Below are 23,812 nucleotides of genomic sequence, written 5' to 3'. Positions count from 1 at the left end.
AATTGTTTAAGACAGTCCATACTAATACCTGCCTTTCTCTTTTGAATACTCTCCAGGAGGAGTTAGGCATATTATTTCCAGTGGATGGCCACATGCGGAGTTTTGCTCAATGATTTACAGTAAGCACACTACATGCCTCAACAAGGCACGTCTACCAGTCCAGTAACAAGTAACAGAAAACTCAAAACAAACTGGCTTAAACAATACAAGGGATTTATTGGCTCAGGTAAGTGAGAAGCACTACAGAATGGCAGCTTTCATGAAAAGCTAACGTGGGCTCCGGCTAAGGTAAGTTTGGATGCCATTTCTCTGAATTCCTCAGCTCCTTTTCCTAATGAGTCAGTCTTCAAATGGGCTTCCTTCCTGGGGGCACAGCGGTTACAACAGTTCTGGCCTAATATCTATACAGCACATTGCTTAGAAGAAGGGCCTTTCTAATCAAGCAAATGTTCCACACTTTGCTGTAACTGTACTGACTTGTATGATGTGTTAAGAGCTGAAATGTCCCATCAGTGTGACCAGGAGAAGGCCACAGGCAGACTGGTTGAGGAGCCTTGAATCAATCACAGTGTCTGAAGGGGGAAGTTACACTGGCAGGTTTACAAGAGTGGTTCTCAAAGTGTATTCCTAATCAATGGCATCAGCATCACCTGGGGCCTTGTTAGAAATATAAGTTCTTGGGCCTCACCCCAGACCTGGTGAATCAGAAAATCTTGGGTTGGGGTACAATAATCCATGTTTTTACAAGCTTTCCAGGTGAGTCTATGAAAGCTAAAATTTGTGACCCACTGATTTAGAGCATCAGGCCCTACACAGGGAATCTAGTGTGGTAAATCCCACTCATGTCACTGGGCTGTCACACAACTAGAAAATGAGGCAGTGGAGGCCTGGAAAGTTACCATTACCTACTGCAGAAGGGGACAGCTCATTGTACCTCTTACTTCCTATGGTGGGGCTATGGTACAGAAAATACATTAATCAGTCCTTCAAATTACTTCTGCTGCCAATATTTATTCGTTTATAGAATTTTAAAAAAATGTCCAAAATTAATGTTAGCATTTTATATGGAGAAGTTGGACAAATCAATATATACATGTTTGAGAGAAGAAAAGCTACGTGGTAGTTAAAACTGCATTCAAGAGGGATTCTCTAAGAAAGTTTCTTAAGCATGGCGAATCCTATGAATGCCCTATAGTAAGGCTGTACATACAGTGTCTTGGGCACTGCCCGAGACCTGCTGAGTAAGGATCTCTGAGGAAGAGCTTGGAGATCTGTACTTTTAGCAGACACTACTGGAGATTCATAAGGATTGTGCGTGTTTGGAAAACACTGTGTTAAGAGCTATATCCAGAGGACTGGGGAGGAAAACTCATGAAAGAGTTATGTGAGCATTTCTATCTATAATGGCTTCTTCCCCTCCTTTCTTTATGTATTCCCTTACCACCAGAGCCTATAGCTGTCCTTCCTCTGGTCTTATTCTACTCTACTTCCCAAATAAATTGCCCTTTATATCACTGACAGAGTGAACTTTATGAAACACACTGGCCTCTGATCAAAAGCCATCACAATAGTGGCACCCTCCAAGGACAAAGGCTGGGAGATGGGGGGTGGGGGGGGAGCACCTAGGTGGATATGTGTTAATGTGAATATTCTATTTCTTGGACTCTATTAGTGGGCTCATGGATAGCTTGTCTTTAATTTACAAAAGTAAATGAACAAATAAGTAAATAAATAACAAGAGCCATAAGTGGGCCAATTATAACAATGTCAATACAATTCTGTGACTTGAGGACAAAATTAAATACATTTTAAAAGGAAAGAAATAAAATGTTAATAGCTTTGGATATTAAAAGTATGCTTTTTAAAAATTATTTTATTTTTCTCTGTATTTTATAATTACTCCATAATAAATTACATAACTTAATACATCTTTTAAAAATTAAAAATAAATTATCACAAGTCCTCGCTATGGCCTGCTGAAGTCCAAAGTGTTAGCATGACATATAAACCTCCACATAATCCAATTTCTGCCTGCCTTCTTCTGCCTTACTTCACAACATTAGTCACTTGACCCCCACTCTTGAACCATCTTGAATCCCTTGCATTTCCTCTTTTGCCTTTCTTCCTTCTGCTCACCATGGCCTTCCTTCCCCCTTCACCTCTGGTATCAGTCAGGTTAATGCTAGGTCATGCTGAGATAATAAAGCTCAGTAGATAAGACAAACAAAGACTTATTTCTCATTCACTCTGTGTTAGGGATTAGCAAGATTTTTCCTCTAGAGACCAAGATAGTAAATATGTTGGGCTTTGTGAGCAACATAAGGTTTCTGTTGCATAGTCTTCTCTCTCTCTCTCTCTCTCTCTCTCTCTCTCCCTCCCTCCCTCTCCCTCTCTCTCTCTCTCCTTTTTAAAAAATATATAACTAATTCTTATTGATAGGCCATACAAAACAGCCACTGGACATTTGCTGACCTCTATGTGACCATTGCCAGAGACAGGTAGACAGCAGAGAACTACTGTATTCTAATCACTCACACATTGGGCTCATGAAGCAGCTGTTTCCATTGAACATTACTTGCCATCATGTAGACAAAAAGAAAGGGTCTCATCCAACTAATTAAATCCTCCAGTTTGCAAGTGGCATCCTTTAACTCCTGCTCACAAATTGGCCAAAATTCTTCTTTCAGTCCCACCCAACCATGAGGATACCAGGAAGTGCAACCGTAGAGGGTACTGCAGTTGCTACTTCTCTGCCTCTCCCATTAGGTCCTGAGTGAACTCCTGGGATAAGCATCTCCATAGGCCCACTGCCTAGCACAGGCCTGCCTGCCACCCACCCAGGTGTGCTCAATGAGTGCTCCTCCAACAAACAAATGAATGTGGTGGATTGTGGGAAGAATGGGATCGCCTGTGCATTTACCTGGAGGCTTCTGAATCCAGCAGTGTCAAACCTCTCTAAGCCCAGTTAGTTCAATCACACCAGCTTCTACTCATGATAAATGTATCTTTTTGGTCATTCATTTATTTTCTGTATAAATCAAATGCATTACTCTTCATAAACCTGCTCTTTTAAAAACCAGTGCTTTACAGAAAGATGGTCCTTGAAGTCATAGAGCACTTTGATAGTATGTGGATTGGTTTTGTTTTCACTGTACAGGTCAAAGGCAGACAGAGAGGCACAGTGACTTTCCCAAGTTACATAGCCAATCAGAGTCAGAGTCAAAAGTTATGCTTTCTTTTGATTCAACAAAAAAGCTAAAGGATTGAACATAGAGTTGCAGCTAAATTCACCAACAGTTGATTTATAGCCCTTGGAGAGATAGAAAGCATAACACATGTTTGTAAAGATAAGTCTTATTATACTATATCAATGTTTAACTTATACTCTTATCTTTCAGTAAAATATTAAAAATAAGCCATAGTACTTTATTAATGTTGCATCTGTTTATATTAAGGCCATTCATCCCCTCTACCACCTTTCCTCTTCTGTATAGTGAGTGACCCAGCTCATTATCAGATGGTCTTTCAGAATCCCCAGAATATTGACGATGCCATTCCCCTATGATTTTACCATCACACCTTAATGCTTACTAAGTGAAAAGTATCTGCATGCATCATCACTACTAAATGGCATAAAACAAATTTTAAATCAGTTTCACATGCAACATATGTGTGGCTACTGTAGGTCTCTTTCAAACATGTAACCACAGGTAGGCAAAACAGCATTCAAAATGAGCTGCTGTGCAAGACCCCACCAATACATACAATTATGTCCTTTCATGTTTATCATTCACAATCTGGATAGTCTCTGGTCCTACCGAAGTGTATACTCCTGGAATTTTTTTTTTTCCTCTTTGTCTCCTGGATACAGCAAATTCCTAATAAACATCCTACTCAATAACTAGTCTTGGCAAATACCCAGGAGAACCAGGACAAGGAGAATACAGCTAGTTGGTGCCCATCACTTCCCATATCACCAACAGAAGAGTGCCAGAGTATGGTCCTATTGAAATGAGCAGATGTTGAGCGTTCACAATAAAAACAAAATTTAAAAATGTATAAGCCTTTTATTTAAGAAGGTGAAACAGTTCAGTGTGCCCTCTGTGTCTTGTCAGATTTAACAGACCACAGCAGGGGAAAATGTGTAAGAAAACTGAAGTACACACAAAGCAAATCATGGGCTGTACTGCCAGGCACAAAACAAGAATCAATCCTTTATAGAAGTTATGCCTTTGCTCCCCTTTTTGCTCCTTGAGCCATGTAATTAAATATTACAAACTATATCAAGAAGAATAAACCTCCAGGTTTCCCCTCCCCCAAACAAGAAAAGGTTAAGCTTTTAATCACAGGCCCTCAAACTATCATTTTGTGCAATTAGCAATTAACTCCAATGTTGATGAGAGAATGCAGAGCTGCGCTAGCAATTTCCCTCCTCCTCATCCCAGACTGTTATTTTAGTCCTGTTCTATTACAGAGGACAAGCTACAACGCGCGCTCGCACACACACCCTCACACACTTAAAGACACATTTAATTTTTAGCAAAAATGGCATCTCAGCGTGCAATTGAGACAGGCATTCCGAACCCCACATCAGTGCAACCTAAACATTGGACCCCCTTCTCTTCACCACCTTCTCATGGAAAGAGGAGGCCAGAGGAAGATGCTACCTACCAGCCTCATAGTACCAGCCTCTCTTTGGGCCGCAGGAGAGGGTGGTAAGAGAGATGCGCGTTGCCCTTGGAAGCTGCAAGTCCCCGCCCGGGGCTGCAAGCCCCGTTAGTGGGAAGGCGGTGGCAATAGCAGCAGTAGTTGCATCAGAGCTAACTGCTACTGCTGCCGCTGCTGCATTTACTGTTGGCGGCTGCCGGGAGGGTACAGTAAGGACTGTAGGGAGCGCACAGCTCCTGCGGCGGCAGGTTCCCTGGATCAGGAAATTAGGGCAGGCACCGAGGATTGGAGGCGAGGGCTGCGAGTGAGCCAACCAGCGGCCGCCCCGGGCCCCCGTGAGCACCCAGCGGACGGCGGACTCTTGGAGCCTCCGGGCCCCAGGAGCAGTCCGGGTGGCAGCAGCGGCGGCCACGGCCACTCACGCTCACACTCGCGCACACTCACACACACCCCTCGCAGGCACCCGGCTGTCCCGAGCTTGTAAGAGGAGTGCGTCCCGGAGACCCGGCTGCAGCCTCGGCTCCTCTTGCCCAGCCGCCCTGCTGACCACTCCCCCACCTGACTCCTCCTCGCTCCTCCGCTCTTCCAGCCACCGCCGGTGTCGGTGCTTCGCTGCTAGCTTCTCTCTCTTCTGTCTTCTTCTGGGTTCTCAACTCCCCACCCCCTCTTTCCTTTCTGCCCTCCTCTCCCGTATCCTCCCCTCCTTTGCTCTCCCCTCTTCTGCAGCGCCCGCGTTATTTTCTGTCCTAAGGCTCAGCTTGCACCGCTGCTGCAGCCCGGGGAGGTGGGTGGGTGGGTGGGTGGGTGAGTGGGCTGACAGGTGGGGTGGGGATTGTGCAAGTTGTAGGAGAGGGGGTGTCCTCTACTTCCCTGCTCCCTTTCCCTGTTTCTCCTTTCCTTCCTCCTCCCCCTTCCTCCCCCTGCCCCCACCTCCTTCCTCTTTTCCTAAAGGCTGGTAACTTGTGTGGCGGCGGCACCATCCAGCCGGGCACCATGGGCACGTCCGCGCGCTGGGCGCTGTGGCTGCTGCTGGCGCTCTGTTGGCCGCCGGGGGAGAGCGACGCCACCGGAGCAGGTGAGTGAGGACGCGCCCCTCCGCGGGCTTCCCAGACCCAGCCGGGCGCCTGGGGTCCCCAAGGCACGGGGCTCCTTTTGCACACCCCCTCCTAGGAGGCGTCTCTCCGCTCTCCTCGCCTTCTTTCCCTCCCAACCCTGGTGGCGCCTCTGAGCTGTCAGCGGCGCGTCTACGGGGAGCCGGGCGTGGGGGACAGTGAGGTTTGGGGTGTCCTAAAGCCTTGCCTGAACTAGTCTTCATTCCCTTACACTCCCTCCCCAGAGCCACGGCGTTGCCTCGTTTTCTACCCCGCATGGCGGAGACTGGGGAATGTGGGCTTCTGAGCCATTGAACAATGGTTCTGTCTCCCCTGCCAGGCAGAGTGTTAGAAAGAAGGCAGAGGGCCGGGCGGAGACGTGCGCGGCAGCCCGGGGCGCGCTCCTCGGACTTCAGGGAGGGTGGTGGCAGGGGGTGAGGCTGGGCGTCTTCGGGTGCCGGCCGGGGCTGTGAACCCCCCGCCCCCCACGGCTGGGAGGGGGTGCACGCTTGGTCTGCAGCCAGTAGTCTCCGCGGAGCTCGAGAAGTGCGCAGCCTGTGACTCCCTCGGTGCTGCCGGGCTGTCTCTCTGGAGTGAAGGTTAGAGGACGAGCGAGGCTTGAAACAGGACTCCTCTCTAGGTGTTTCTCCAGTCTCCCCTGGCACCCCTCCCACCGCATTTGTAAACCTCGTGGGTCTCTCCTATAGCTGAACGGGGGAGGGGAGTGGAACAAAGACTTAATCAGGTTAGTTTGCTGATCCTTGTTCCGGTGAGATTTCCTCGAGAGGAGAAAGGAATTGAGTCCTAATCTAGTGACTGTAATTAGCCGTCATTTTAAACAATAGATCAAAGGGAGTGGAGAGCTGGTGTGTGGAGTGTGGCGGTGTCTTGTTGGGAGGGCGGTGGTGACTCTGTCGAGTGCCCAGGGTCTGCCACACTGGGCCTGGGAGCCTCTGTCCTCAGCCACTCCCACCTGGGGCCGCACAACTTTCCTGGGCGAGAGACGGGAAGCCCCTCCAAGAGGGTCCGATCAGAATCCTGGTCGGTTCCTGAAGTGGTCTTGACAGGACACCCGTGGGGGGCTTGTTCGCCAGCTCCAGGGGAGTTAGGACAGAAAGCTGGCCCCGTCCTAAGGACCCATTCCTGAGTCCCTAGCTCCCGGTTGCCTGGGTTGAGGAGGCCCGCCTGTCTGCCTGCAGTCACGTGTCTCCCGAAGTGAGAGCGAACTTTAAAGTGTGTGGTCAAGCAGCCTCTCGGGCAATACTTGGCGGTTTTAAGGCTCCCAATGCCCCCTGCCCTTTGGCTCCGTTTGTGAGGCTGGGACGGACTTGTCTGCCCTCTGCGATTGGCTGGCCGCCGGGTCACGTTTAGGTTGGTCACATGGCTCCGCAGCTGCCTGAGAAGTGTTATCTTTGAGGGAGCGTAAAAGACCCGACGGGCCGAGACCGACTACTGTTCGCTCCAATGCTCTCTCCTGCCTGGACTCCTCCGAACTGGCGGGAGGGTCCTGAGGATGGCCTCTAATGTATAACAAACCTGAGAGGCGTGAAATCCCTCCTTCCAAGTTTTCAGACTCCAACATTAATCATTAATGGTTGAGCAGTACTAACTTATTAAATGATTTTTCAGAATAGTGCCATTACTGGCATTACACTTTTCACACTATTTTGAAAGACTAAACTATACTAGAACTTACTGATAACTGTCCAGGAAGGTAGGAAAGAATATTGGTTTTTACTGCATGTCCTCTTTGCTGTGTGTAATGCTCTTAATTTAACATAGCTTTACATTGGAGGTTAACTTCATCCTATAGAATGCCAGGAATGCACACAAACTGTTGAAAGTAGTTGAAGCCATATGTTCACCCTGGATTAGGTAGGTGAGGATCCTTTTGCTCCCCTAAGTCACTTATGAAATATGTGGCATGCAGTGGAAACAGAAGCCCATGCAAGGCTTAAATCCTTCAAAGGAAAGCAGGCACATCCTTCAGAACTGCAGGGAACTTAGGGTCTGCTGGGGCAGGTATGGACCCCAAGGCAATCCAGACTGGCTCCTGCCTGATGTTCAAAGCCCCAGGGCGTGTCGGGTGATTTTCTGGCCCTGTCCCTCTACATTCACAGTGCTGCCTAAAATACCCTAGAATAGGGAAGGTATGCTCTAAGACCACCGCAAGGAACTTAAAGCAGGCTAATAAGAGAAGTTAAAATTCAGTAGTGTAGGATACCTGATTGCAAAAGTTCTAGTTCTAGGACATTTTCCTCCAGCCTAGGTAGTCAAGATTAGGATCTGGAGTACCATATATTTGTTAAGGCCAAAGCCTGGAAGAACAGAGGTTTTGTGAGAGCTGTTCAGATATGGCTAAAAACTAGCGAAAGAGTACACTGAACTTTTCTTATTGTGGGGTGTGGGTTGCTGAAATGCCAGTACTGGCAAGAGGGAAATAAACCTGGTTCTCTTGTAGGGAATGTATGGCAATTGTTGTAATTCTCATCTAGGCCAAAGAATGAGCATGTGATCAGGGCTCTTTAAAGAAGGGTCACCAGGCATGCCCTTATTGGTAGTGACAGCTTCTTGAAGCCTGGAGCAGCTTTGTTCCCCAGATCACCCCTTGGGCCACTTCATGTGACATTTAGCTATGCACCTGTCCTGTGTCCTTTTGATTCTTTGTTTTTATTGCTTGAATTCCCAGAGACCTAAAGCACATACAATGGCCAAGTTCGGTAGAGCTGCCAAATGTTAGGACTTTAGTACAATAAAAATGCATATTTTAATTACAGCAGCCTCCATGCTCAAAAGAAGTGAAGGCCTGTTTGAAGTGTGTCTGCTTTTTATAGAATTGGATAACCATGAACTCAATTTCACTTGAGTAGTTTTTATAGTTCTAGAAAAGATGAAAAGTAGTCACAAGCCCCTTCTGTTTCTGGAGGAGTCGTCGGCGGCGGCAGCCGTCCGTCTCGAGAGACGATGGTGTAGCTTCTTAAGAGTCTATCTGCACCGCCGAGAATGGCTGTGCAGTCCGACTCGGGAGTGACATGGTATCTGTCTCCTCCTGTGTTGAATCGACATCTTGTGATGACGCTGAAGCTACAGAGCCTGGGCAGGGTAATATGGAGGGTCTGCTGTTGCCCATGCAGCAGACCCCCCCTCTCTTCGCAGCTGAAGGATCCAAGGGAAAGACGGAGTCAATACAGCTTGGCTTCAGGTGCGCTGCAGGAGTTGCCGGTGTTGACTACAACGTCAAACCGCCTTAGGGACTCCGGCTCCGGATTTTCTGTCGGGGTTTACTCCCTTAGCCTTTCCCCTGAAGAGGTATGCCGCAAGGCAGCGGAGGTTTTTTGGAATCAGAGTTTTCCTTCTCTGATGTACCCTGACTGGAAGATCGAACCAGCGACACTTAGCTCGCAGGCCGACGCTCAATCCACTGAGCTAAACCAGCCAGGGCCGTTCTGGAGGAGTATCAAATTGATAAGATGTAACAAGAACTCCTAGAGTAGAACATGGCCGCAAGATCAGGGAAACAGATAGCTCTCAGCCATATGTCTTCGGGTTTTGATCCAAAGACCAGAAGATTCCAAACACAGCATAGAGATAACTCATTAAATAGCTAGACCATTTTCTGTTTCTCGCAGAATGTGACTAAAGCTGTCCTTTTCAATAGAGGGAATGGGGATCAAGTGTAGGCAGTTACCTATATGACTTTTGAGTCATAATTAAATTTACTTTGGATGCTGACCTTTCTTTGAAAAGCCACCTTTATATACTAGCCTATAAAATATTACATGCCTCAGAGGCTATGATAAAGTCTGTGATGATGCTTATGATAAATGTACCTGCCTTAGGAGAGCTTCAGGGGTGGGCTAATACAGCTGTTGTCCAGATGCTTAGCTGGTAGTCTCAAAATTGCTTAGGATGCTCCTTTTTGCTTTAAGTTAATCTCATGAGAGTACGGAAGCCACAGCATGGGGACAACATTCCAGACAAAGAGTACAAGAATACCTTCTGCAGAGGTGATGGATTAGAAGTACCTGTTGAGCAGACGTGGTCCACCTACAATGCTTTTAGCCAGGAAATTGGAGGAGAGCTTTCAGAGGACTTCAAGGCAGATTATGACTTAGCTCTAGGAGAACCTCGCTTTATAAACAAAAATCATCTCAATTTCACTCTGCATTTTTCAACTTGAGTCAGTATCTCTTTGCTAAGCTCTTCTGTTGATTTGCAATAAAAATTCTAGACATCAAATACCACCTATTAGATCCACTAGATGCACTGCAGTAGCTAAATGAGATGGCAGGTGATAACTTAAAGTTAGCACACTTTTCCCTTTACATGAAGTTTCCTATGAAAGCTTGGGCCTGATGGCTATTTGGGGCTCTAAATAAAGCAAGAGAATGCCTACTAGGTGTTGGGAGAGTAAGTACAGGTTGTACTAAAAAATGGTTTCATGTCTGCTTAGGAATTCTTTACCACTTTTTATCTCAGAGATGCTACATGGGTGGGTGGGGTGGAGGGCGGCCTTGTACTTAAGAGAGAACTTTAGGGCCAGAAACTGTAAAATGGGACCATTGGCTAGAATGCTTAATCTTGTCACCAACTTTAGTCATCCAGGTTGGCCCTGCTGGCTAGTAGCCTTTATGTATCTAGAGCTGATGTTGGCAGTGGGGGATGGAGTGGGGCTTACAAGCTGCCCCAAGGTTTTACAAACCTTGGCAAAAGACAACTTTTGCAAGTTACTTCATATGTTCTAACTTATTATGTCCCTTAAATACAACATTTGAAAGTAACTTTCTGTGTTATAACTTAATACTTCCCCAAAATACTATGAGTAAGTAGGGTTTCTATTTTAGAAACTGCCTTTAATCTTTAGTTGTCCTAAGAAGTCTTCCCGAGATCTGAGTTATTAACTGATCTTTAGGTTTACTAAGCAGGAGGTTGACTGATGCTGACCTACTTTGTACATATACTTGAAACCACCTTACCTCTATCTACAGAGCACCTACCACATGGCATATGGCACAGGCACAGGGACACTGTGACCAGGTGGTTGGTCCCTTCCTTCCTGGCATTTACTCAAGTGAGGAAGTCAACCTAGGAAATCAGTGATCCAAAGACAGCCTGTAAGAGAAACACTGGATAGGAATGAGTAGACCCAGTGGGTAAGGCAATCATAAAAGAGACTGACAACAGTTGAGAATTACTGTAGTTCCCACATGCTACCTGGTTACGGCTTACAAAGTTTCCCCACAAATCAACAAAAGCTTAGACTCTAATGTGACATAGCCAAAAACTCTTCCATCTCTGCAGATGATATTACAAAGGTGATTCGATTCAAGCACAATGAATTGCTGCCAACATTAACAAAGAAATGTCTGAAGTAAAATCCGGGTTTCCTGCATTAAATTTCTAACTCTACCAGTCAGCCATGGCTAACTTGCCCTGTATATCAAACCTCTCTCCTCATATGGAAATGGAGCTGACATACTCACATTGACACACTCACACTGACAGATAAGTGTGAAAAAGCACACTTTTAAATGATAAAGTGCCACAAAGATGAGGGGATAGTACCCTCATAGGCATAGGGAAGAGTGGCCTTCATAACCTAGGTTCTTTCAAAGCACTCTAGCTAGTGGAACAACTGGTCACACTTGGTTCCAAGTTCAGAATAGCTGGGAACAATACTTGAGAAGAGTCTATAGACCAGACTTATTAGTGAGCTAACAAGTCAACTAATGCATCGATGAATACTCACTAATTCCAAAAGAATCTTTAGATGTCAAACACCAGGTCTCAAAAAGATAAATTCCAGGCCCCATGTTAGGGGATTTTCATTTGTAGAGATAGGAACAGGTAAGTAGGTAAGAGCATCCCAGTACATGATAGCTGTATGACAGGCATTGGAGACTATGGAAAAGCAGCCGGAGCACACCTAACCAGTTAATGAAGGAATCAAAGACCTCACTTAAGGGGTAACTTCTGAGCCCACTCCTGGTAGATGAGAAACAAGGATAACATGAGCAATTCAGGACAAAGCAACAGTGAGGGCTCAGGCCTGGGGAAGTGAGTGGGGCCTCTTGGTGTAGCCTGAGCACACGATGGGTGGTATCTAATAGGGAAAAGTTGGGAGGAATAGGAGTGAACTGGATTCAACTCTAGAGACTGTGGAAGCCTGGAAGTGATACCATCCTTGGCACTCCAGGCCATTCTAGGTGCTTGAATCACCATCTTGATTTGGATACAGAATGTGGCAGCCTTTGGGCAATGGACAGGAGACAAATTTAGATCAAGTGAGAGATGAGGGCTTGGACAGGCCAGGGCTTGATGGCAAAATGTCAGGGGAGAAGAATCTGGGCTCATTCTTGGACTGCTGAGTTAGAGTAAGTGATGAGGCCAGTCACTGATGGGACACATGAGAGGGGAAGACAGATTTTAGAAGAGCCTCTTTACAGTGCATGCTGGTTAAGGCATCTAGATAAATCTGTCCTACGCAATAGGCACAAAGGCTTTATGTCGGGTTGTCACCCTAATGTATGTTGTAAGACTGGCATTTATCACCGATATCCATCTAGTGATGGGCATGAGGACATATGGGGTTGAGCACTATATATCCCAACCCTGAAAATGAAATAGTCATCTCCACAGGAGGTAGAATCTTAGCCTCCCAGCCTTCCCACAATGGTTTCAGTGTGTGATCAGGGACTAGCAGTGACAGCATCATCTGGGAGTTTATTATAAATGCAAGCATGGACCCCTCCCTAGACCCACTGGATCAGACTCTCTGTCGGGTGGGCCCAGCGTTGTGTTTTAAAAGCTCTCCAGGAGATTTTGCTACAAATGAGAGCTTGAGAACCACCCACAAAAAAAAGAAAAAGAAAAAAAATGAGTAACTTCCAAAGAATATCAGGAGGGCCTTTGCTCTGACTTGACCAATATGCCCTAGATAAGAACACCAGGCACTGTAGTCTTCTAGGAAAAGGCCCACTGAGGACCCTCTAGCAGCATTTTAAAAAATTAAAATAGGGACAGGAGAAAGGGCTCTATCTCAACAATAAAGTTGTGTTAGGATCATGTCATTATGACAAGTAAAAATCTACCTAATTCTGGATTAATTAAAGTTGACTCTACTGCCCAAATTATCAATAGAATACTCTAGAAGGAACTAATACCGAGCAAGGTGCGCTAGTCTGTATGCATGCTTAGTAACACAGTATTTGGAGCCTGACTGCTCAGGTTTGAATTCTAGTTCTTCCCAGAGTGATCAGGGGCAAATACTTTACTTCCTTTCCTCAAACAGGTTTCCTGATATATAAAAGGGGCAGAGTAACACTGACCATTGTGTATGATTGAGAAGTAAATGAATTAAGAGACTGAGGTCTTGGTGCAGTGTTTGGCTAACAAATAAAATAAATTAAATGATTTGTTTGTGATTCTTAAGATCATCTCAATTTGATGTAAATGGAATAACTATTTGGCAATTGAGTTGTGAGATTCACATATTTCAGTGAATGGGAAGGATTAACCTAAGTACTTAACAGTTTTTAGTTGGCCCCCACCTGTGCTTCAGAGCCTGACTTTAAGGTCCTGTTGCTTAGTTCCTCTTTCTAGCCTTCCCTGTGGGAAAACTTTGCTGACTAGGATATCTGCTTGTCTAAAAGCAAGTTTTCACCTATGAATAGAAAGACTGGCATTAAAATGCCAAGCAGAAGTGAGTCCTACTAAAAATAAATGCCCTTGGCAGCCCCAGAAGTGCCAAAACAAATGGACTGAAGAAATGGCAGTAGCTGATAACACCCGCATGCTCAAGCTGTGAGGAGGGGTGTGAGAGATTTGAATACTTGGCCCTGCTAGTCCCAGCAGTGTGGCAGCATGAGCCCCTCTGAGTAGCCTGAAGTCCCTGTCTGAGCCTGATACTCAGCAACATCTCTATGTTCTAGGCATTCCTATCGGGCACTCCTGCAAAGGTGGCGCTCAGAGCCCTACAGGGAAATCTGTAGTCCACTGTGAGGGCTTGGTATTTACTGTAAGTCTATGCAGTTTTTACTGAAGCTTATATATTGTTCTTCCATGTAACCCTTGCAGGGACAATTAGACAACGGCAGGCTGACTTCTATTTGCATTAAAAACCCTGAGTTTCTTGGAGCCAGCGACCTGCCAGCATGTCTGGGTAGCAACATTAACTATTTAGGTAAGCAAGGCTCCTGGGATATGGGTGCCTTGAAGTAAGTTTGCATAGTCTGATTCCATTTCTGTAAGTGACAGTAGAAGTGAGTAATCCTTTGACATTTCTGGGCCTTCATTCATACAAATTTATCATAAATAGCCACATGTGTGACTAGGTACAAGTGATGCACCACCTCCTGACCCAAAAAGGGAGAGATATTCATTCTATGTGTTAGAGCTAGCAGGAAACCTAGATCTAGCCCAACAGTTTGATTTCTTAACACAATAGAACCCTTTTCAAATTCTTAACACATAACTCCAGTCAAAAGAAAGCCTTCCTGCTTCAAACAGGTGGAACACGCAGCTCTCCACTCCTTTGGTCCCAAGGCATTCCTGTGAAACCATATGAGACCCACCAAAAGTCATATTTAACTCCAACTTTTCACCTTTCAGAGCAGGGTGGACTCTGAAATATACAGGGTGAGGAAAAAGGAGGTTTACAGTTGTTTGTATGGAAAATAATTAATAAATAATAATACAAGTATAAACTGTTTTGAGTACTCACAACTGTAAACCTCCTTTTGCCCTGCTCTGTACAGTGCCTAGTTCCTCTACTTCTTAGGTTATTTCTTGAAGCATCATTGGCTTTAGCTGAGCCTAAGAATTAAAAGAACTTCGGGTATAGATGATTTCAAGCTCAATACTGAACTTGAGACCTAACTGTCATGGATGAAAATAGACTACAGGTCCACAAGCCTGTAATCCCTAATGCTTTGGAAACCAAAAGCTTCTTAACTCGTGTGGTGCTTTCCGTTCGCCTCGATCTCTGCACAGCAGCATTCCCGGTTGAACACCAGAGGTGTAAGGGTAGAATCTTTTTGAAACTTGGACAGAAAACCCACACAATGTTGCAGTCAGGTGGCCGAGGTCTCAGCATGGGATTTCGTGTCTGAGCTCTGCCACTCTGCATGATGCAGGGAGTTAACAGAACCAGGGAACACCTTCTGCCCAATAACAATCTCTGGGGACAAAGTACTTGTGGCCATAAGCTTAAGGTCTTGACTCACCTCACTCTCTGAAGTGTCCTTTATAAAACCCTCTAGCCTTACCTAACCTCACCCCATCTCACTCCATTTTTAAGCAAGCGGGGGGACATTTAGGAGCCTACTGTACTTCTAATGCCATGTCCTTCCTTCTTAATGGAGAGTCGTGTGTGTCATGGTAAAGCACAGCTTTATGACAGTCAGGCAGAAGCCTGGGTGAAGTGGAAACATCTCAGATAAGAAAAGGTAGAATTTAAACTCCTTTTCATCTTAGGCTATTGGAATACACACTACATAAATCTAAGTAAATGCTTATGTCTGCCCTGAGCCAGCTCAAGATCAACACTTGAAGCAGCGCTGCTGGAATTTTAATATCATTTGTTACTGTTGGTAGCTTGTATGTTACAACTACATTCAGAGACCCTCCTTAAAGGGACAGTGGACTAATTATATGTCTGTATTTAATCCCAGGGCAATTTGAGTGTCTATAAAATAGGTAGCTTCCAGGTTACTAATTTTTAAGATTTTCTAGGTACCTAACCCTGAAGTGGAAAACCGTCGTTTGACACCTGTCCAAGTCTGATTATATGGTTACCATTTTGACAGCGTAGATATCAACGTCAATGTTTTTTGTCTCATTTTGACTGAACAACCATTGGTAAATAAAACCTCTAAAAAATTCAGAGCTTTTCAGTCTGCACAGTATCATACTATAACCTGACTCTTCTTTACAAGTTTGGGATATATTTATATCTATGTACTCTGACTATAAATTGTTCTTTTTCTACTTTTCAAATAAAGTAGAAAAAGTACTCAAAGTAGATTTTTATCACTCCCACAGCCCTCAAATGTAGTGGTGATATAGAATTATAGCCAATGGCCCCTGGAACAGGTTCCCCAGCACTGAGCATATTGAAAATATATAGAGACTAGACTGATGATGGGGGAAAGGTCAGGAGGCAGCCAGGTACTTCATAATTGGTTGAGCTGTATAAAAACTAGCAGGTGATACTTCCTGACAGCAAACTCTACCTTCCCCTGTTTTTCCTCCTAAATCCTTAGTATCTAATACACAATAAAACATTTGTGAAATGAATGAGTAGTATGAAATGTATGTAGAAAATGCAATCAAATCATACTGCTTTGTACCTGGGTACTAGCTTAACTAGACTCTTGCAAGTAGAATGATACGTATAGGTTTTATACAGGTTTTAAATAAATACATTTAGTAACTAAGAAGATAACCACACCCATATGGTAAACTTGACTTGGACCAAATTTTCATCTCCCTGGAAATTTGCCACAAAGCATAGTATCCTCCCAGACAGAAGAGAGTAGCTGATAGTAGAGAGGCCAACTAGAGTATTGTGTACATAACACAAGAGTTCCAGTCTGTGCTTGTCACTGTAGCATCTGTTCTTCTGCCAGCATGTCACAACTGCAGATGCTGGAAGGTGGCAGGAAATCAGAAGTCACTCTGCTTGGAAGGTCACCCTCCCTAAGTTATCTACATGAACTATATGGCTCCTTTGGGTTTCTCAAATATTTGCAGTTTATTTGCATTAAGGAACCAGATCTTTGCCTTTATTGCAAAGGGATCATATTCTCCAGAAGGAAAGACCTGCTAATAATAGGAAACACCTGCATGTTAACTGTCCTGTGCCAAGCAAAAAAACTAAGTGCCCTACTTACAAAAATTAGTTCATATGATTGTGTGAGTTAAATATCTGTACACTGAGCACAGGAAACAGGTTCCAAGAAATAGAATCCAAGTCTGTGGCTCTACCTTACTTTGCTCTTCTGACATCACTAAGTTAAAAATGATCTCCATTTGTCTCTTAACTGTACATTCTTGATGCTTTTTACCTTCTCTTGGAGCCGTTTTATAAATATGTCTTTCTGCAATCAGTCCTGAAGCTCTAAGAGGAGGAACCATGGTATTAAACCTCTATGTCTCCTCTCTCCTCGCTGCCCCTTCTAAATCTTCTTCACTTTGCTTTTAATAGAAGCATCATTAATGAATAACAGTACGGATGTGGACCAGAAATGCCATTAAAATATTTGTATTTGGCTGTGTGATTATAGCCACAGAAGTGACTTTTTAAAAAATGAGAGAAATGAGTCTGGAGGCAGATGAAAATGCTCCCATGTTCTCTGGGCAGTCCAGGTTCCTTCTATCTTGCTCTGGCTGTGTTGGCCTGAGATCACTATTCCAGCCACCAGGCCCAATTTTCAGGAACCAGAAAGGAATAAAGGGAAAGAAAATGGATCCCTTGTCCCTTTGAGGATATTTTCTAGAAGTTGTATCTACTAATCCTGCTTACATTGCATTAGCCAGAATTTATCCCCATAGCTATTCCTCTCTTCGAGAGAGGCTGGGAAATCTAGTCTTATCTAGATAGTGTGTGCCCAGTTAAGAGTTCAAGTGCTGTCAGTCACTGTCCCAAGACCCACCCAGCTCTGCCCCCTAGAATGTATTAGCCTGCTTAGTCTGCAGCTGTCCTTCTCAGAGGACCACTAGCCATAGGTTTTCGGTAAACGTTCATCTCTAACTTATCACCCTTGTATCCCAGGCTTAGCTAAGTGTTTCCTCCCGATTTTAGGAAGAAGAAACAAATGTGAACCTTCCCAATTCCAGTGCACAAATGGCCGCTGTATCACATTGTTATGGAAATGTGACGGGGATGAAGACTGTGCTGATGGCAGTGACGAAAAGAACTGTGGTGAGTAGAGTTTGACAGTCTCACTTGTTACCTTAGTAGGCATTTTATTGACAAGTAATGATGTTATGTTAGTTTCTACAAATATGTCAAGATTCTGAAAATAGAATCTATTCCTATGACTTCCTTTGAACCAGAGTCCAAAGATTTTGTATTCCCAGATCTAGAGGAATATAATTGAATGTTTGACATGGGGTTATCAACTTGAGTATAGAATGTTTAAGATAAAGTGGAGTTCCTTTCAAATGACAGGACCTGGTTTATCTCAGATCAGGCAAACATTTGCTATATGCAACTAGGTGTGTGTGTGTGTGGGGGAAACCAGAGGTGGAGATAGACAGAAGACTGCTTAGAAAAGACATTCTTTTTTTAAATCCTCAAATGACTCTGATTCCCCCAACCCAATAAAGAAAGTCACAAACAGTAAAAAAGAAATCCTAAAGTTTCAAGGAGTTAATTAGCTCCTGGCACAGGAACTACAAGCAAGCACAGATCAAAGATCAGATAAGAATTATTTTTAAAATCCTGTGTCTACAATAGATGCTAAGTCTAAACCATTAAACAGGGTAGAAGACATCTCTCCCAAGAGAATAGGGATATACCATCATACCCATTGATCAGCATTATCAAAAGATCATTGTGAGAAATGCCTGTTTATGCAGTCTGTATAACCTCATGTCAAGCCAGAACAGCTGGGACCTCCATGTTCTCATGTAGTACCTTGAACACATGTTGGAGTTTGCTTTATGACCCCTTTGTTCTATGTTGTAAAAATCCTGAAACAATGTTGTGCATGAATGCCGGTGAGAACATTGTCATTTGCCTTTTAAAAGATGTTAGAGTTGCCCACTGTACAAACTAGAAACACAGAAGAAGAATAGCTTAATGTAGGGTTCATCAACAGCCATCTTGTTATGCCATCACCTGCTCCTTCATGCATCATTACTAAAATGTTATGGTGTAAACTTTGTCACCCACTGTCCTATGCTTGAACTCTCAAAGCAATACCATGGGTGTTTTCAAGTCTCTCTGTGGATTAGTAGCCCATCTGGAAGCCTAGGAAGCTCCTTCTACAGTCTCAGGGAAGAAACTCCTCTCCAGTCTCAAGACAAAAATAGTTCTGCTGTGCAACACTTTCCCACCATTTGCATTCTAACACTAAGATTTTCATCTACTCTATAAGACATTAAGTTCCATGCTATTTCTGGGTTACCTAGGAAATATAATTTCCTCACTAAATATCCCACTAGTAGAACCTCACTCTTGTCAACTCTTCTCTTGGTGTAAGTAGCAGTTCCTCCTCTGGTCTAAACTTACTGCTTTGGCAAAACCCATTGTTTTTTTCTCAGAAAATAATTATTCTCTTCATGTTTGAGAAGTCTTTTACCATCTGAATAACTCAGTAATTGTAAGTCAGCTAAAAGCTGACAGCGTGCTGAAAATTTGAAAAGGATTGCTTCAAGTTGGGGTTTTCAACTAGGTACAACTCTCGGAGTGTCCTAAATGAGAGGGCCAATCTGGTTTAGCCTCTGATATTGTAAAGTGGGGAGACAGTGATTAGAGTCAATTTCTAGTAGAAACTAACCTGGGTCATCTTAGGAGTCATCACTGGCTTTTCCTAAAATAGTCTTTGCATAAATAACGTGTAGCCACATGGCAGGAGGTTTTAGAAGAGGCAACGAGGAACATGTGTACACAATCAAGATCACAAAAGGTGGGGAAAATTAAATATTTCTTGGCCAGAATATGTCTCTATCTTGCAGATATGAAAGTAGAGAAGGAAAGTGGGAGTGTTGCTCAGGGATGCTCTGAATGCTTAATTTGAGATGTTCTGAAGGAAAAAGCTACACAATTACTTGAAACTTATAAAGCCACTTCCTATTTTCTTGTCCAATATCTTTATATTGAACTTGATTACAGTTTCAGCTGGGCTCTTTCTTTCAAGCGTGTCAACTAGCATATTTAGTCAACTTCAGCTTGGCTTCCACAAGCCATGTGTTCCTATTGGCCCCAGTAACTCATTCTTTTGTATTAAGCTGAGTTGATCAATCAGTAACTTAGATACCCTAAATATGTAACTGGTAACGAGCTCTCTTCCATCTAAATTTCTATCCATCTCAAGGCCCAGTTCAAATAGTCTTCTATTGCCCTCCCAGTCTATGCTCAAAATGAGGAGAGATGAACTCAAGCAATCTTGTCTGTCGTTATTACTCTTTTGCTCAGACACTGTAGTACAGCCTATCTTTCCTATTCCTGTAATATTTTATACTTTTTAAAATCATGTGGTCTCTTTACAATCAACCATTCCTTACTCCCTCTTTTACAACTCCTAAGGAATATCACAGGTTGAATTACAGAAACTGGCTCTGCAGAATCCCCCTCCCCCAACTATAGACTCAAAAGAACATGGCCTTGGATGTTGTTTAAATGTTAACACTGGGGTTTCAGTGTTTCAATGATTTTAGGAACAGGTGTGAATCAAAGAGCTAATGTGACCTTTCTTGTTTCCTTGACTACACAATTCAAGGAGATAAGTAATACTTTTCAGACCTTCATAATTCCTCATCTTGAATTCTAGAAATTGACTCTAATCACTGTCTCCCCCCTTTACAATATCAGAGGCTAAACCAGAGTGGCCCTCTATCATTTAGGACACTAAACTGAGAGTTGTACCTAGTTGAAACCCCTGACTTGAAGTGGTGCCTTTCAAATCTTCAGCAAATAATCAGCTTTTAGTTGACTTACCATTACAGAATATTTGTTGGAGAAGAATATTTTAAACTAGAAACTAAGATAGAATGTATAGGTACATGGGTAAGGAAGAATATAATTGGAGAAGGATGAGCCTAGAATAGCCTATGTGGCTACTTTTCAAGACTCTTCTTAATGCTGTGACTTCCTTATGGGTAGGGTGACCAAGCTGCCTGGTTTACTTAGGACAGTCCTGGCTTATGATTATCCTTTTGATACAATTAACAGTGTCCCTTTCCACTGAGATTATTCTAATTTGGACAACAAATTGCATGGTCACCCTAATTACAGGAGTCGAGGCCTGCCCTAGTAAGACTTAGTAGCAGAATTGATATCTTGCAAGCTCGTGTAACTCTAGCAGTCAGCTATGAATATTGGCCATTTCCATAGCAGCCTCAGTCATTTTGAGCTGACTGATATTAGCCCACCCTGGATTCTAAACACAACCTCTCCTGTACTTTCATTTAAGCTTTCTCTATTTCTTATTGGATGGGTTCCTCTGCACCAATATTCAGTACTGGGGTGACAATATTCAGTACTGGGGTGACAATATTTAGTACTTGGGTGACAATACTCAGTACTGGGGCTTCTCCTATCTCAACACTAAACCCATGTTAAGAAATGCCCCTAGAGCAGTTATACTATGACCCAGTCATAGAATGGAATGTTTGGCTATTAAACTTATGAAGAACCTGAATGAGTTGGAAGAAATGCATGAAGAGAATGAAACTATCATTTAATCTCAACATTATAAAACAGACAAGAATGTAAGGAATCCCCAGATTGTAAGATAATGAGAAAAAACTTTGTCTTGCCTTGTCTTCAGTGTCCAGCAAGTCTCTCAAATGAGCATCTTTCTCCTCTGGGGAGGGTGGGGATTTTTCTAAGGTTCTGCTGGATATTGGAGGTTGTGCCTAATTGACCCAGCTTTAATTTGCAAATAAAACATATCAAAATACAGTTTTATCCCCAATGGGAATATAGGGCTCTTGGGTAAATGACTTCAACTTTAATCTGGAAAATAAATTTTTGTAGTGAAGAGGACATGTGCTGAATCTGACTTTGTGTGCAACAATGGCCAGTGTGTCCCCAGCCGATGGCAGTGTGATGGGGATCCTGACTGTGAAGACGGTTCTGATGAAAGCCCAGAACAGTGCCGTGAGTGTGACTTGCTTTAGACTTGAACTTTTCCAAGCTTTTCTGTGTCTTACAGCTCTAAGTATTGTTGAATCCAATACTTGGTGTTAGTTTCCTTTGAATCCCTTAAAGTGTGTAGGCTAGTTGACTCCAGAGTCAGACAAGTCATTAACAGTTGATCAGTGTCCTTTAAAGAATATTCTTCCTAGTATAACAAGACTGACATTCTCTTGGGTAGCTTCACTATTGAATATTTAAGACTGAAGCCAGCAACTTACATTAAGAACTCCTTGACTAGGTGCACAGATTTCAAATGTTTGGTAATGATGAATCTGAGCAGATGGTACTCTGGTCCTGGAAGCTAAGTCAAGATGTGAGGGTTCCCAGTAGACCAAGATAATAAGCTTTTGAATGCACAGCTTCTTATGTTATTTTAAAAAAAAAATCTATTACTGAAGAGGTAAAGTGGCTAGAAGTAGAGTGATACAGTGATTTTGAACAAACTTGAAATCCAAAGTTACTAAATTAGGGAGCTTAAGGCTTGTTCTTAAATAAGAAATTTAAGATATTCAAATGTATATCGGTGTTCTTAGGCTGGTATTCAGGAAGAAGCCTATGAGATGATAGAGGAGAATGATTTGGGATTATTTGAAGGTCAATGTGAAGACAGTCTTGGAGTACATTTTCAGGCAGTAGAGAGCTGCTGAAGCACTTAGAGTGGAGTATTAATGAACAAAGTTTCGGTCTATAAAATGGTTACAGAAGAAAATCAAACAGAAAGGAGAATAAATGTATGATATCAATTTTCTAGGCAAGAAATGAGGGCAGTAATAAGAATATTGGTCAAGGCAGGTGAGCTACCACAGGTAAAGACAGATTTCATAAATATTCAGCCCCAAGTTTTAGTAGAGAATGACACAATGAAGTCAAAACTTATGGGCTATCTTTACTTCACAAAATGTAAATCTAAAGGAGGTTGTTAAGGCTTGTAAAGGACTATAGAAGGAAGACTTCATGGGTGTTAGGCCATCTGGTCTTTAATGAAGTTGGGATTAGATATCTGGGTGTACCGCTTGATATCCAACAGATAAATAACGGTCAAGGAGGAGGCCAGCTAACAAACCTAACTATGCCAAGTAAAACAAAAGCCAGAACTGGGCACGCCACAGAACCTTGAAGGAGAAACATGGTCAAGGCTCTTGGGTGTACTGCCAGGTAGCATAGGTTGGCGTGGCTTCTAAGCAATGGAGCTGGCAAAGGATCTACCCAGGCTTCAAGCAGTAAGTCGAATTTCACCAGTATGCCAGGCCACTGAGTTACAGGTGTACCACTTCCAAGCAGCACAGGAGCAGCGACTTTGCACTGATGAGTCTGGAGGCTCTTTTGAGACTGTATATCATCAACAGATATGAGAACATGCCGCACAAATGAAATCAGCTGTGGCGCCCACTCTACTCAGTGTATCCCAGAGTCCTGGAGGTGTGATGGTGAAAATGATTGTGACATTGGAGAAGATGAAGAAAACTGTGGTAAGAAGACCAGTGTTGAGTGGCTTATCCCAAAGACCCTTTTGCTCAAAGAAGGGTGGGCAGGGGAAGCTAACTTAAGCATGAAGATGCAGTTACATTGACCGCTTTTGAGTGACTTCACTATCTGCTCAACTACTTGTCCTTCCTAACTGCCCTAAAAATCCAAAAGAAGTTCACGTGGTAATTGACCATTGCTTATGTTGGTGTTTCTTCTAGACAAATAGAGATAAAAAGGTAAGTCACTCAAGGCACTTACATGTAGAAGTGGCTCAGTGAAGCACCATGTGTCCAGGTTTTTGTCTCTATTAGGACAGTAATTCATGGGCCTTCCTCACACAATACCAGAAGAGGATTAGAACCAGCAAACACATTCCTAGGTCTGAACTGGATCTTCTTATTGAAATAAATGACTTGAGTATCATACAAGCATTTCTTAGCCCCAAAACAAGATTCTATTTTAACCCTTCCAGAAATTCAACTGGCACAAAAGTATTAATTAACATCATGCTAGCAGATACCCAAAGAAAACTACCCCACCGGTGGTACCTTTGTCTTCTGTCATATTTTCTACCTGTAAAAGCCAACTCTGTTTTCCTACCTTTTCATGCTTCTGTTCTTGGAAAATGTGTAATAAATGCTACACATTAAAGGTGAGACCCTGAGAAAGTCTCTAGGTTGAACAAACATTATTTAGAATGCTCTTTCAAGCTACTGCC

At 43.4% G+C, this 23,812-nt stretch overlaps 1 protein-coding gene and 1 long non-coding RNA gene across 4 annotated transcripts in view; one reads left to right on the top strand and one right to left on the bottom strand.

Moving 5' to 3' along the window:
• Positions 1-5,031, bottom strand: part of LOC150013087 (uncharacterized) — a 175,641-nt gene extending 170,610 nt beyond the window's left edge. The window contains exon 1 of the long non-coding RNA XR_016510798.1: positions 4,672-5,031. This is a non-coding gene — a long non-coding RNA (uncharacterized LOC150013087). The remainder of the gene's footprint in view (positions 1-4,671) is intronic.
• A 457-nt stretch (positions 5,032-5,488) lies between these two features.
• VLDLR (very low density lipoprotein receptor) overlaps positions 5,489-23,812 on the top strand; it is a 31,892-nt gene continuing 13,568 nt past the window's right edge. For all 3 annotated transcript variants that reach the window (XM_090274142.1, XM_090274141.1, XM_090274140.1), the window contains exons 1-4: positions 5,489-5,743; positions 17,563-17,682; positions 21,466-21,588; positions 22,974-23,096. In XM_090274142.1, coding sequence (XP_090130268.1) covers positions 5,662-5,743; positions 17,563-17,682; positions 21,466-21,588; positions 22,974-23,096 — 448 coding nt within the window. In that variant the 5' untranslated portion in view covers positions 5,489-5,661. The remainder of the gene's footprint in view (positions 5,744-17,562; positions 17,683-21,465; positions 21,589-22,973; positions 23,097-23,812) is intronic.

Source organism: Furipterus horrens, unplaced genomic scaffold, assembly GCF_987537825.1.
Source record: "Furipterus horrens unplaced genomic scaffold, mFurHor1.1.pri manual_scaffold_4, whole genome shotgun sequence".
In the NCBI taxonomy this organism is placed as follows: domain Eukaryota; kingdom Metazoa; phylum Chordata; class Mammalia; order Chiroptera; family Furipteridae; genus Furipterus; species Furipterus horrens.
This window is presented reverse-complemented; position numbering and strand designations above follow the sequence as displayed.